This window comes from Chaetura pelagica, unplaced genomic scaffold (genome assembly GCF_000747805.2).
Source record: "Chaetura pelagica isolate M959 unplaced genomic scaffold, ChaPel_1.0 scaffold138, whole genome shotgun sequence".
In the NCBI taxonomy this organism is placed as follows: domain Eukaryota; kingdom Metazoa; phylum Chordata; class Aves; order Apodiformes; family Apodidae; genus Chaetura; species Chaetura pelagica.
In genome coordinates, this window is record NW_009954215.1 from 3411667 (window position 1) to 3426184 (window position 14518).

At 37.7% G+C, this 14518-nt stretch overlaps 1 protein-coding gene across 1 annotated transcript in view; it reads right to left on the reverse strand.

Annotated features, from left to right (window-relative positions):
- Positions 1-14518, reverse strand: part of DNAH3 (dynein, axonemal, heavy chain 3) — a 54856-nt gene that overhangs the window by 11639 nt on the left and 28699 nt on the right. Inside the window, exons 33-50 of the mRNA XM_010003238.1 lie at positions 14030-14164; positions 12768-12879; positions 12151-12392; positions 11445-11545; positions 11261-11366; positions 9835-9964; positions 9105-9341; positions 8619-8722; positions 7975-8269; positions 7354-7533; positions 6229-6352; positions 5981-6137; positions 4933-5076; positions 3660-4326; positions 3391-3556; positions 2839-3055; positions 1731-1913; positions 634-832 (exon numbers count right to left, since the gene is read on the reverse strand). Coding sequence (XP_010001540.1) covers positions 634-832; positions 1731-1913; positions 2839-3055; positions 3391-3556; positions 3660-4326; positions 4933-5076; positions 5981-6137; positions 6229-6352; positions 7354-7533; positions 7975-8269; positions 8619-8722; positions 9105-9341; positions 9835-9964; positions 11261-11366; positions 11445-11545; positions 12151-12392; positions 12768-12879; positions 14030-14164 — 3499 coding nt within the window. The remainder of the gene's footprint in view (positions 1-633; positions 833-1730; positions 1914-2838; positions 3056-3390; positions 3557-3659; positions 4327-4932; positions 5077-5980; positions 6138-6228; positions 6353-7353; positions 7534-7974; positions 8270-8618; positions 8723-9104; positions 9342-9834; positions 9965-11260; positions 11367-11444; positions 11546-12150; positions 12393-12767; positions 12880-14029; positions 14165-14518) is intronic.

Sequence of the window (14518 nt, forward strand, 5' to 3'; positions counted from 1 at the left end):
AGGAATTTCAGCATCACTAGTCTTTGTCATATCTATTCATTGTAAGTTAATTCTAAATCTACCAAGCAAAATAAGGGAAACAAATTACTATAAAGTATGTCTCAGCGTAGTTTATCAGATAAATCAGAATCAACATGAAAAGATTCCTTCTTCATCTATTTAAGAAAGTTTTAGATGAAAGACAATTGTAGAATTCTGATTTTCAATTTTCAATGAACTGTGGAAGCATAAAGTAGAAGAAAAGTGAAAAAAAAGTCTCTTTCTCTTCCTGCCTTGCAAATCCTGTGCAATTCCACAATAACAACATAACACACACAGAAAGAGCACATCTCCCCCTCCCAGAGTTCCTCAAGGCAATGCAGATCTCAAGATCTTGTCAAAGCAAGTTGAAGAGCTGACTTTGTGCTGGTGACTGGGATCATATTGACAAAGCTTGTAAAACAGTATCAAGCAAGTGTGATATGTTATGTTGGCAAAAGCAGCTCTTACCTATCTAGTGTAGCTCTAAGTCATTGCTAGCAAAACGCACTCTTCCTGCACATGGCTGCACTCACACCAGAAGCACCTCAATAGTACAACACAGCAGTACCCCAAACACTCCTAGAGCATAGATAACAAATATGGCATAATTACCGCTGCCTTTGGGATCAGGCTTCCTCTCTGCTCTAATTCCCTTCATGACACAGATACTCTCCATGACCAGCTTAACCGCATCAGGTGGATTCTGCATGGATTTCACAAGAGAGATGTCTGAAGGATTTAGGGTATCAAGAGCTGCAAGTGCTGCCTCCAAAGCTGGCATGGCCTCAGCAAGGTCTCCTTCACATTCATCCTGTTAAAACAGTGGGCACAAGCCTGTAAACCTTCATATAATACCAGGTCTTCATCCTGATTGCCCTACTCCAGCCTCAAAGAACCTTCTCTGCTTATAAGTACCTAATAAAAAGACTCTTCACAACATTGTGTTTCTTGGAGAGAAAACTACTTTCACAATTTGTCTGTGCAGTTTAAAAAGGGAAGGCTTGTAGAGAAATTAGTAACTTCCATAAGCTGAACAGGTAGTTGAAAAAGCCAGACAAGCTTTCAAGGTTAAAGTATCGCTGGTGTGACAAGGAAAATTAAAATATAGGTTAGATACAGTTGTTCTTAGTTAAATCTTACAGTGCTTATCAGGTAAAAACATATACTGCATAGCTTTAATTCTTTATCATGTACTCAGATCTCAGCAATTATCTAGCTTGTCTATCACTGACATTTCCAGCTAGTTACAAAAAAAAATATTGAGGAGCTGTGCAGCTTCTCATGGGAAATTCTGTGCTACACACCTCTGGCTATGGCAGTATCTCTTAGGCTGTGCCTAACAGACAGTGCAGCATGCAGCACTGTGCCAAGTTACCTCAGCTAACTTTAAATTAACTGTCTTTGGGCCTGGAAAAAGTATAACCTCATTACTCAATCTGTGGAAAAGAAGAATATGCTACAGAAATAAAAGCTATACATCTTTTGGGATGGAAACTAGGAAAGGAAGCTATGCAGTACTGTAAGATAGTGTAATAGTCAAAACAGCAAAAAATTCCCTTGTTTATATTAGGAACATGTCAGTCATCCTCTTTTGCAACTTTTTTACTTTAAGAGCTTGGATGATTCCATTAACACATCATCAAAACTCCCATTTACTTGCAAAGACTTGGAACCCCATCCTGCTCCAGGCTCAAGCCTTTGTACACTACCTTAATAGCTTGAGCAACAGCTGCTGCTTCATTAGCCTCTTTCTCATCTGCTGACACTAGTTCCTTCTTTGCATCTACTTCAGTTGTTTCCTTTTCAATCTGGATCATCATTTTGTCCGTTTCTGCAGAAGTTTTAATCAGTTCTGGCTGAAGGGCAGTCAGTTCTTTCTGCATCTCTCCAACCTGATGAACATAACAGGAAATGGGTAAGAAATCTGCATAAGCATCACATGCGTTTCACTTCTTGATGTCCTAGAAAGATCAGAAGATACTATGTTAATACAATCTAAAAAGGGATGTTTGATCTAAACAATCATTAAAATAGTTCTCTAACCTATTTTTACTAAAAACTGTTTCTGTGAATAGAATTTTTAAGGATTTTGTTTTATCACCCATGCAATACGCTTGCTTTTTTATGATCCACTTAATTTCAGTAACAAGAAATAAATTGATTAATTGTATTTTTTTCCTCACAGTTTCAATTTATGAAATGCCAAATAATCCTTTATTGCACAGGTGGAAAACAAAAGCCAAAAGAAACTTGGAAGGCAACAAAGAATTAGCAACAGCTGTAAACTGGATGTTGTTCTTCATCCAGCAATTATCTGGAAGTCCCTTTGCATCTTGGAAAGATAAATCCTTAAATCTCATGGTTTGAAAAAATGGGTTATTTACCTGGAATCTAACCCATTTTTTACTGGCAATCTACTTAGGAATTAATCTTTATTATTGTCTTACAACATTCTTCAACTTCTCCCCTATTTTGGAAAGGGCAGTAGGTACTAGGATGCCGAGGCATGGATTCTCCATATAAAGTTTTGAGAAAATAATGAAATGTATAAGGTTTATTCCTTATATCTTAATTTAATGAGTACCATCAATTTCATTTAGCTTCCTGTTCAGTGCTGTAATAGGAATTTACCATAATTTCCTAAAATGACTAAACAGTAATCTAACTTTTCCTTCTGGCTTTCTATAGAAAATTATCAATACCATCATGAATATGGTGAAGAGAGAATTTGGTACATTTTCATGTGTTAATCAGCTTATACAGACCCCACACTAAAGTATGCATATGGCACATGTTCCCTTTTCTTCTGAAACTTACCTGTAAGGATGCCAACTCAAGTTTTTTAAGGCCCGTAAGATAACGGTTTCTCATCGTGTCAACTTCTTGCCTTTTTTTATTCAGCAGAGTCTTAAAGGTAAGAATCAGTTCCAGGTATGAAGTTGGAGTCACATAGTTGTGTCTTCGCAGTATAGCGTAATAATTGACGGAGAGGTCTCTCACACTTTCTTGGAAATATTTGCACATTGACACAACCCTAGAGAAAATTTTTCCACATTACTATGAAAATACAATATGTCTTTATGTCAATTATAAAGAAATTACTTTAAACTTATTAAATTATATTACTGTTAGTTACAGCAGAATTGTTTTTCCCCATTATAAGAAATACTTTAGGCTCCTTTTAAAGAGTGGCCCAATTTTCAGAAACATCAGATCCATATATCTAGGTATCTTTGAATTGCACAGTAATCAGAGTTGGCTTAGCTTTGTCCATGTATAAGTACAGTTTCCTGATCAAGTATGTTGGGGGCACAAAGGGGAGAGGAACAAACATTTGCTTCATATGTTTCTTGACAGATAAACTCATACTCTTTTCTAACATCATCTTCAAGTTCAACATCCTCTAAAAACTTGTTAGCAACCATTTCCAAAGCATCTGTAGGCCAGGTTTGGAACCAATCAATGGTGCAGCAGTTTATCAGTGAAGGAAACATCCGTAATCGATTCCGAAATGCATCTCCAATAGGACTCATGGCTAGAAAAAAAATAAAATCATTATTGTTTTGTCCGCAGTTAGGAAGCAAAACAAGCTAAGCCTAAGCAAAAACATTCTAAGAAATAATACATTACATACACACCTAAGACAATATGCAAATTTTTCTTCACCCTTTCAATAAAGAAATTGTACATAGCAAGGGGAGAGGCTTCGATTTTCTTGTTCTCCATCCTTGCTGCACTTTGCATTTTCTCAACAATTTCAGCTTTCTCATCTGCTGGAAAGATATTAGGCACATCACCAGTATTTAAAAGCATGTTGACATCTTCTACAAATGCTTCATCCTTTATTTGATTATCACAGAACAAAAAGGTGACATCCTTGTTCTCAACACCTGCTTTCAGCATGACTCGTTTAACATCATCTTTCCATTCATTGACTCCGTAGAACTTTGTCATTTCAATTTGAAAGAGTTCAAAGGAATTCATGTAGGTAGCTAGCTTGGTAGCACTTTGTCGACCACTCCCACCAATCCCCACCAACAAGAGATGTCCATTATCCTGTTTTAATACTCTGCATATCCTTGAGATATGCTCAATAGCAAACTTGAACATGACTAAGGACATTGGTGCTTTGCTGATATTGTTGTATTCCTCAAGGTAGTGTTCCATCACCATTGTCAGCTGCTTCAAGTCTGTGATTTCATCATACACCTTTTCATTACTGTCTGGATTCAAATAGTCTCCAAAGAACAGGCTGCGAATATTGTCATCAGAGACTCTTCCAGTTGGGGAGAGATGACTCAGTACCTACAGAAAAGACAAGAATCAACAGATTGTTCAAATTATTAAATAATTATTTTCCTTAAAGTCATAATCATGCTTATTTACATAGTAATAATACTGTGGGAAACACTGTTTTTCAGCTACTGTAGTTACTACCGTAGTCTGGAAAAAAAAATACAGACCAAAAAACCCACCTAAATAGGGAATCTGCTGTAGGTTGACATGGCAATTTCCACAGATGCTTACTTCACAGAGATATTTTGCTAATATAGGATAAGTTCTCAAAAGGCTTCTTAGAAAAGTACCCACTACTCCCATTGGCTCATCCAAATATTAACTTAAGCAAAAGCACAGATGATATTACGTAAGACATTTATTCCAGTTAGTCCTATGAACCAACACAGAATCCTTCTGAAGTTATGAATCATTCTGATATGAAGTAATTTGTATTAACTTAACTAAGTTAATATGTATAATATTCAATACTGAATAGAAGACTATCCATGCTTTTTAAATGCACTGGACCAAAATAATTTAAAATGTGTCCAATAAAAATGTAATATCAATCTCTAAGTATTTCTGAAAATGCATCAACCTCATTCTTGGTCCCAGGACAATACCCAAAAATACCTGATCAAAATTCTGCTTGAAGATACTTGATGTTGTTTCTTGTACCATCTGAAAGAACACATTCCTGTCCTCCTCATCAACTAAGCGATCATAAAAAACTCGGTAAACCTCATGAACCCAAAGTCGGATCAGTTTATCTCCATCCTGAAAATGCAAATTCAAGAAAAAAAGAACATTCAGCTCAGGTAGGATTTCTTCAAAAGCACAGAAAAGTCCATCTGAACCCTGCTATACCTTGTACTAAACTCAGTGGGAAACTTTTCATTCCAAGCCATCCAGCACATGGCTCAGCATCTGCTACCTTAACTGGCTTCCTCACCTAGTTACCCATCTTGTCCTTCCTGCCAATACAAAGCAGGACTCATGTAAAAGCATTTTTCTCTACTGTATCAAATCTCCCCACCCTTCCAACATAAAGAATAGATCTTTCAAATACATGGCTCATGGACTCTAACCCAAGCCCAGCCCAAAACTGTTGCTAAGGTTTTGCCGGAATATCTTGCAGCTGTTTAGTTCTGTTTCTACACAAAACCACCTCCCCAACAGAAATAAAACTTTTAGTACTCCTTTAACATGACATTTTACTGAAAATGGATGAAAAAAAGGAGGATTAAAATTATCTATCAGTATTAATTTGTATTTTGTGACAAGAAACAAACTCAAGGCTAAATTATCAAGTCTTGTTCACTGATGAGCTTGCCATTTGTAAATAAGAGATAATGGATCTTTTTCTACATTTGTTTCTTTAGTATATTTAGTTTGCAGGTTCAAGAGAAGGGGCTGTCTGACTTATGTACAGACCTTAAGAGATGGGCCTTCGAGCTCTGAGCCGAACTGTAACACATGCAAAGAATGTTTTAAAAATTACAGTTGTCTCCTTCAGAGACAGAAAATACCTTGCAAAGTATTCAGGGACTCTCCTGGTTTTAAACCTTGTACATCTATTGAAATCACAGTTCATGTATTCAGAGATATTACTGATATTATAAAAATAATCTGCTCATTACATAGCTCTTCCTTACAGCAACGTAATTAAACCACAACTTACTTTCAAATGAGTGTGTGGACAGAGCAGCACTCCTTTAATAACCCTGGAAAAATCCCGTAGATTAAAGACATAGTGGGACTTTGAAGGAGTTGGGAGAAAATTATCAACTGCCATTTTATAAATCACCATGGTTGCTTGGACCATCGTGTTACCCAGCCTTGAGAAGGAAAAGAGATACAATTTTAACATCTGCAGACAAATCACAGAGAAAAGATGACAAAGATGTTACAAGAAATATGTCACATTACCTCAAAAACATAGGCTCAAAGCCTTTGCCAAAGTGCCAATCAGAAACTGCAGTAAAAATTCTGGTTAATATGTGATCATCAAAAGAACAGATAGATACAATGTTCAAGTGTCGTGTGAAGCGCCCTGTAACACACACAAAAAGATGCAGAAAGGCTCAGGAATGTCAAAACATCTTTCCACTTTCAGCTAGCCTTTTCTAGGATTGACTATCACTTGAACAACACTTGAATCTCAGCTCCAGCTCCATAATTTTATTTCTGACAAATTTCTGCCCCCTCACTCAGTGATACAAAATAAATTCGTTTACTTTTTATATCAGCATTTAATTGCAATAACTTCTTAATAAGAAAGACACATCTCCATTACAACAAGGCCACTGATACCCAAATTAAAATTTCACATTAGGTCTGTTGGTTGTGCTATGACATAGTAAAACGTCACAAAATCAGGTATCTTGTTATGAGCTTCCATCTTAAAAAAAATAAAAAATCAGCCTATACACTAGCAAATTGTACAAATTTACCTGTATCAGAATAGCTATTTAAATACAATCTCCTCAGAGCACATATAATTATACCTCTATTAGACTGTTTATATGAATATAAGTAGCATAAAGTGCCTTATAAAGTGTAGATGTAGGTACATTAGAGCTTTTAGTGATGTAACTTTTAAATTAGAATATATAACCTCCCTTATGGTGATATGACAGCAAACATGGACTTATAGGCAACATGCTTGTATGCAAATGCAGGCAGCCTTTCTTAGCAGTATGAGGTACAATTTCAGAAGAAAAATGCCAGAAAGACTTGGCAAGATGTATTCCTTCCCTTTTCCAAATAATAGAAAATTGAAAAATTGTCAAGTTCTCTAATGATAGAATTACTTTTGCCATTCATAGTTTGATCAACATTAAAAACGTTGTTTTTAATGTTGATTAAACTCCCTCTGGAAAAGGGAGATTTGATCTTGAGCATACAAACTTCTATCTGGAAGGCCCACACATTGCATGTACCTGTAGGTTTACAGGTAATAGATAAATGTAGAATTTGTCATCAACAAAACTGAACCTGTCTCTTAACTTCAGTCAATTAGTTAACTACTTGCCACAGTAACATATTCCCTACCTGTAATATCATTCCGGCCTCCCCCAGGTGGACCCATAGCTGAAACAAGCTGCACATCTGTTATATTAAGCTTAGATGTATCTTTCTTGTCATACCAGTGACCATGATCAATCCACTGCCTGAGAAGCTCAATAGGTGGCTGGGCTCCATACACCTCCTTTGCAGGCATGTTTAGGTCATCTGTGGAGAACACAGACACTGAATGAAGAAAACCCTCAGTGTTTAGGAATTATAGTTTTCTTTCAAAGCTAAGAAGGAAAAAAATAACTAAGAAAAAAATAACTAAGAAAAGTTTGTGCTTTGTTATACTTGCTTCCCATTAAATTAACCAGAATCGAATGATATTGTACTTCACAGGCAGCCATGGAGGTTACGGTTTAACTTAGTGTGGTTGGTGATTTTGATTGAATTTTTGTCACGCTGCAACACTATGAACTAATCTGAAGACAAGCAGCACTTAAGTTAGGAGCCTTCGGCAGGGGGCAGTACGAATCCTTCTTTGGACGCCTGAAAAAAGCCAAGAGCGCTGAGGCAATCCAAAATTTCTAGTCTCAATTATTCATTTCCTTTGCCTAAAGCCTGAATTAAAATGGCATAAAAACCCTGAAAAGACTGTCTTACCCACAAATATTACAGATTTTTTCCCTAAAGGAGGTCCAAATAATCCTTTTTTTCTTCTGTCCAGCTTGGACATAATAATATCCTGGGTTTGGTTAGCAGAGGTTCTTGCAGAGAAGGTGATGAAGCTTGGGATGTATTTTTCCTTTGGAAGTTTTAGTAGAAAATTGTTTGTTATAGCTGATTTTCCAGTACCAGTGGGACCCACAAAAAGCAAAGCGACTTCATGCTCCACATATGTTTTAAGAAAAAATATTTGTCTGGCAGTTTCCATTGTTGGAATGATCAGCTCAGATACCTGTTACACAGGAAAGTAAAACAGCACATGAAAATGATCATCCAATACCTTAGTCAACACAAATATCTGCAACTACAGGAAGTCTGTAGCACAAATGCATTTTAAAAAATGATCTTATCTGACATCCGAGGTTGTAACAAGGTTCTGTTAGATAGCATGGGTGACTTCTTGTTCACTGTTTATACAGTAAATAGCACAACTAGTACTTCCTATACCATGGTTCATAGACACTATATAAAGCCTGGAAGGAGAACTGCAGGACTAAGTATGCCTTAAATCTGTTCCCCTACTGTGCAAAAGCAAAGGAACAGCACTATTGTTTTCTATAATGAAAAGTATCAATGTGAACCTTAGCATCTGCGGAGATAACTTGCTCTTCTTTTGTGATGTACTCCATCCACGTGTTCCACTGCCCACCACCATGCTTGTAAAAATAGTAGTCAAAAACACTCCCTGTGAATTGAAAACATAACATAGGAAAATTCACTGATTAAAGAATAAAAAGAAACTTGTTTCACTTCAGTGTGAGATGTCCAAAACTGTCAGCTTTGTGATAACAAAGGCTTTCTAGCACACAAGATACCTCCGTCTCCCCACCACTAGCATAGCCAAATTATTTTGGGTCAGATTCAGCTTAACTGTTTGAGTACAACATGAGGCATATGCTACTCCTGGTTAAAAGAGCCAGGAAAAAGCACTGACTGCGCAGCCCCAGGCTTGGCAGATGGTGGCTCTCCCGCAAACTTAACATCTGCCAGGCCCTATTCTCCCTTATAGTGCTCAGTTTCCTTACTGCTTTTTGAAAGGCCAGGCAAGTACAGCTATGAAAAATCACCTTTGTCTGGGAAACTATTGCTTTTGGTAACCTTCACATTTCCAGGGCATGGGTGTTCAGTATTCATTCCCATTAGCAAGCTGCGGTAAAACACATCAAATTTCTTCCTGCTGTCTCCATCGATGATCCCACCAATTGTCCAAACCAAAGCAAAAAGGAAAAGCCCCTGCAGCCATGAGGTGATCTGATGACTAGACATGTTTATTGTCTCCTGTTCCTCAGATGGCATCAATTCATCTGAAACACATATTTTGAATTTGCCAGTAATAACCATAAATCCCAATTCAACATGCACTTTTCTGAAAGTATTCTGAGACAATTAGAGCATTGTCTTCAGTGGGACAAAGCCAATCTACAGAGTGAAGATCTTGTCTGTGTAAATACTGTTTTCAAATTGAAAAAAAAAAAAAATGAGAAGAAAAAATATTTACAAAAGGTCCAAAGTCTTTTCTTCAGACACTAGCAAATAACAAGCAAAATATATGGAATACACTCACAAGATCATGTTCAGTTTTGCAATGACACCACTGATGAAATGTGAAAGCTCTGTATGCCAGTTAGAAGAACTACTATTAGTACTGAGCAATGAGAAAGGACTTGTGTTGTATCATCTTGACTATAAGGAATTCTGTTGGAATCTCCTTGCGTCTGATAACCTCCACCTTATCATGGGACACAGTAGGAAAAAAAGAAAAATTGAAATAAAATGAAGAAGGCTTAGGGTACTTACCAAGCAAACAAGTATAGAGTTTCATCAAGCTATAACTCAGATGAATAGAGGATGTTTGCACAGTGGCTTTGCAATTAAGGTGAATAAAATCTAAACAGGGCTGGACTAGCCACATAAACAGGCTATTGACCTACAGGAGAAAAGGAAATGGATTTAAAATAATGCAAGAGTTGCTACTATTCTCTCTCAATAAAATATAAGCCACCGGAAATTCTTCAAGTTGGCAGGGGAAGATCAGGAAAGGACCTGTGTGAGGCAGTACTTGCATGATCACAAGGTCACAGGGTCATTATCTGATGGTGAAAACAAGTTGCTTCTACCACAGAGAAGTTTTCAGCAATAATTTTGTTAGCCCCTTACCAATTCAGACAGAAAAGCAGTAGCTCAGCCTAGGGAAACCACTGCTTTGCTTAGGCAAAAACAAAATCATTCCAACAGAAACAAAGATAAGGCCTTAATTCTCCCTTAAAAAGAACAGGCCCCTACTGAGAACACAGCACAAATACTGTGCCACAGCAGAAATTCCAGAAAGCTGGAACTGACTGGTACCTGCAGGAGTGTCACAGCACGCAGGCAATGACCATGGCTGGTGGTATCTGCTTCATGAACTCCAGCAGATCACCAGGAAAGGTATCTAGCATTTTCCAACAGATTAGTACTCAAGGGCATACACTAAAGGATCAAGCTATCTGCTGGTTAAGGAATAATTATTTTGCTCTGATTAACTTAGAAAACTGTCAATAAAGAGCTCTTCTAGTCTTGGTACCTCTCTTGAATTTGGCCCTCATTTCCTGAAAAAAACCTCAAAGGGGTCTTGTCAAATGACAGAAATAAAAGTTTTCTCCAGCTGCAATCCTATTGCAGACAGATCTTAGTCTCACTCTTTTACTAGATTTTATTGCACAATACAAGGGAATTTTAATTTTTATAAGATTAAAAGCTGATTCCCACCAACAGCTGCTGAATATATCCCACTGAAGATATATTACAATAAACAACGTGAAGAGGTCTCATTCATGCCAGCAAACCAACACACAAAATGCTATTTAGCAAGGATTTATAAGGTGACTAAGGCTTTGAAAATCATGCTGTTAATAATAACAATATAATTACAAGCATTTCTCAAGATAAACTCTAGATGTCTTAGATAGGAGTTCAAAACATTTTGAGTCTTCCAGTCTTTTTCCACATTGCATTTCTAATATTTTGGCATCTCCAGCTCTCAGGCAGTTTTCTTGCAACAACATTTGACATTCATCGCTACATTACAACAGCCCCTAGGAGGGGCTGAGATCTGAGACCTTCTAAATCATGGAAGTACTTCAGGAAGTTTTGATTCTGCATGCCTGCCTTCACGTAGGCAAACTGTGAGCATCACCTCAAAGTTAATCTTCTAAATTAGAGCTATGTAAAAATTGTCTCCCACCAGCTCTCGGTGTTCCTCCTGCAGGGTTGGAGGCAGCGTCTGCAGGTAGGAATCCTTCAGTGGCTTCCAACCTAACTGTTGTGCGTCCATATAGATCATACCACATCTGGGAAGAAGAAACAACTAAGGTACAGGAACAGTTGTGCAAGGTGGGACAGTTCAGGTTTGAAGGGCTTCACATTACCTGCTTACAGTTGCTGGAGATGCCTCCTCTAAGTCTGCTGGCTCAAAGATTAAACTCATTTTTGAATTCATCTGAATTATTTCACCACTCATTAAGCACAGCTAGAAGAAGAGCATCACAGAAACACCATCTAGTCATGTCAGTGCTGATCAGTCAGTCAAAGCAATGCCTGTCATAAAAATCACTCAACATTCTCCTTAGTGTCACTCTTCATTCACTCATTTGCATTCTCACAACACAGGATGCTTTCTGACCTCATCTTAACTTTTCCACACATTACTGTAATGACTTGCTGAGACACAGAGAGCTATGCTCTACCTTTAAATAACTCTGCAAGGAAAAACAGTTATGACCTGCAGCTTCATTTTAGTTAATTTATTCACTAAGTAATTTAAGGAAGTTCAGTTTCCAGTTACAAACCTGATTTAATGTATTTCAGCTTTCTAAAAGGGTCAATGAGAAAAGCCACAGTGAGCAACCATACTTCAATAACACAGGAGCAAGACAAGGCTTCTAGGAAGCAGTAACAACTTAATAGCATCTACTAAACCCACTCTCATAGTTGGGGAAAAAAGCAATACTTTTAAGTACATCAGCCTTTCCTGAGTCTCACACCTTCTTCAACTAAACATGCTAACAATATTGCTACTACTAAAAAAAAGTATGTATTATTCAAGGACAAGATTTCTGGCAAAAGTCAGGTTACCTTTTTATTATCATCCAGCACAGTGTTCATGTTCTCTATCCAAACTGCATCTACTGGGCCATCAAAAATAATCCACTTCCGATCATCTGTCGTAGAAGATGCTTGTTCCCTGAAGGCAGTTGCAAGAACTCCATCTGTCCACTCATGGCTTACAGGGTCAAAACTACCATACAACTGCCCCATGGTAATTGCTTTGGGATTAATAACTTTGTATTCAACAGCAAATTCATCCATGGATTTTGCTGTGTAAAAAGACAAACAGATGAGCTTAAGAACTGATAGTTTCATTCAACAACTGAAGTACAGAACAAGGAGATTCCTAAGGATCCATCCTACTTCAGATGCTCAAAGCCAAAAAACACAGACATTTGGCAGTTAGATAGCAGTAAATAAGAAATTTCATTACGTGTACAAGGAAAGTACAAAGTCCTATGTGCAAAAGCACATGAAAAAAAAGCAGAGCAGAATAGGAGCTACTTACAATCTCCGTAGTAGAGCTAGTTTTTTCAAGGGTTTTATGCATGAATACAATGCTTAACACATATCTCTGCAAAGGACAAATATTATCCACAGGATTAACTTCACGTAATGAGAAGTTTGTGGCTGAACAGCATTACCTGCATACAAATCACCCAGGGCTCCTGCAAGCACTTTGTACGCGCAGGTCTTCCCGCTCAAAGGGTCTCCAACAATCATGAAGCCGTGGCGCACCAGCATCATCTCGTAGATCTGCACCAGTGACAAGAGACTGACTCTTTAGCATAGCACAAAGGCAAGCACTATGGGCATGAAACTAGAGGTATCTCTCATGCACTCGGACACAACAGGACAAACATCAGCCAAGTATCTGCACTCTATTAAGGCTGAATGAAGTCAGAAGGGAAGCGCATTATGGCAATTATCACTGATAACTGAAGAAGTCCTTGTCCCCAGACCCCTTCCTTTTCTCCTTGCTCAGTACATCCCTCAGTTGTAACAGCATCATTGTACAGGCTGTGACAGCACTAACCAGACACTGCAGATCACAGCCCAGTGTCAAAGCCTATACTAAAATAAACGGTTACCAATGAAGCTAACACAACCAGAATGAAACTACAGTTCTGAGGATCAGAGGCTGACTTTGGACTGCAAGGGTGGTAACTTCCTCAGTCATCCCACAAGATCTTGCCAGAATTCAAGTCAAAGGCTTCAAACAGACTTGTAAGAAGCAGTCTTAAGAAGATTGCTTTGTTTTGTTTTGTTTTAAATCTTAGGCTATGGCTGGTATTTTCTGGTTTAGTTTTAATTCCTAACCAGTTAATACTACCTTTATTTAAATGAAAGATAAAACACGGTTTGCAAAGCAGCTTAAGTCAAGTCTGAACAATAAGGTCTGAAGTGCTGTTGGAGGGGCCTCTCATGATCCTGCCCCAGGCCATGCATTTTTGTCCTTTCTATTGCACTGTCACTGGGCTGTGCTACTCACAGAGAGAAAAAAAACAAAAGTACTTTTTAAAAGGGCACTAATACTAGGAAATGGGAGACAATAAGAACACAGAGTTGGAGGTAAAGCATACTCAAGGGTAATAATTGTCATCCTTTTCAAGACTTCTCAAGATTGTGAGCAGAAAACCTGTCTCCCAGTTCAGAGTTCTGTTCACTGGCTACACTGCCTCAGCTAGTGAGAGATTCCATTTAATTTTCTATCCTGACCCATAAGACCATGTGCCTAAGCAGCGTTATACTCCACGATTTTTACTGAGTAAAAATATGCTGTTTGTAACATTCTGTGAATTGATCATGGAAACTATTAAATATTAATTCATGACACAGACAGTGAATGAAGGATGTTTCTGCTCTCACACTTTTCTTCCCCAGAAGTAAGTACATGAAAATAAACCTGAATTATTTTTTCAATGAACCATGGAACTGGTTGAAGACTCCTTTTTACTATATTTTCAGTTAGTGTCCGGATAAACAGCTCATAGTCAGGTGTAGGAAGAACAACTCCAGGAAACAGGTCAGATATGATGCCCTGTTAAGGAAGAACAGAACACCACAGTATTTATACACCGTTTACAAAAAGGCAAAATTCCCAAAACATAAACATCTACAAGTAAAACAATATTCACACAGTCAACAGGAGCTTAATAGGAAATAACCTCAGCTGAAAAAAGCTAACTTCTAGGCAAACTGTAGTCATTGAAGTATTCAGTGCGCATGAAGCAGAAATGAGTGCCTGCATTTTTCATACACACATTTTGTAAAAGGAAGCATAACCTTCTGCAAATTTGCCCCCAGTATTTCAGGAAAGGATGTGAAAGTGGTTGAAAGAATTTCAGTGATTAAATAGATAGGTATGTGTTCTGAAATTTCAGTGCAATCACCC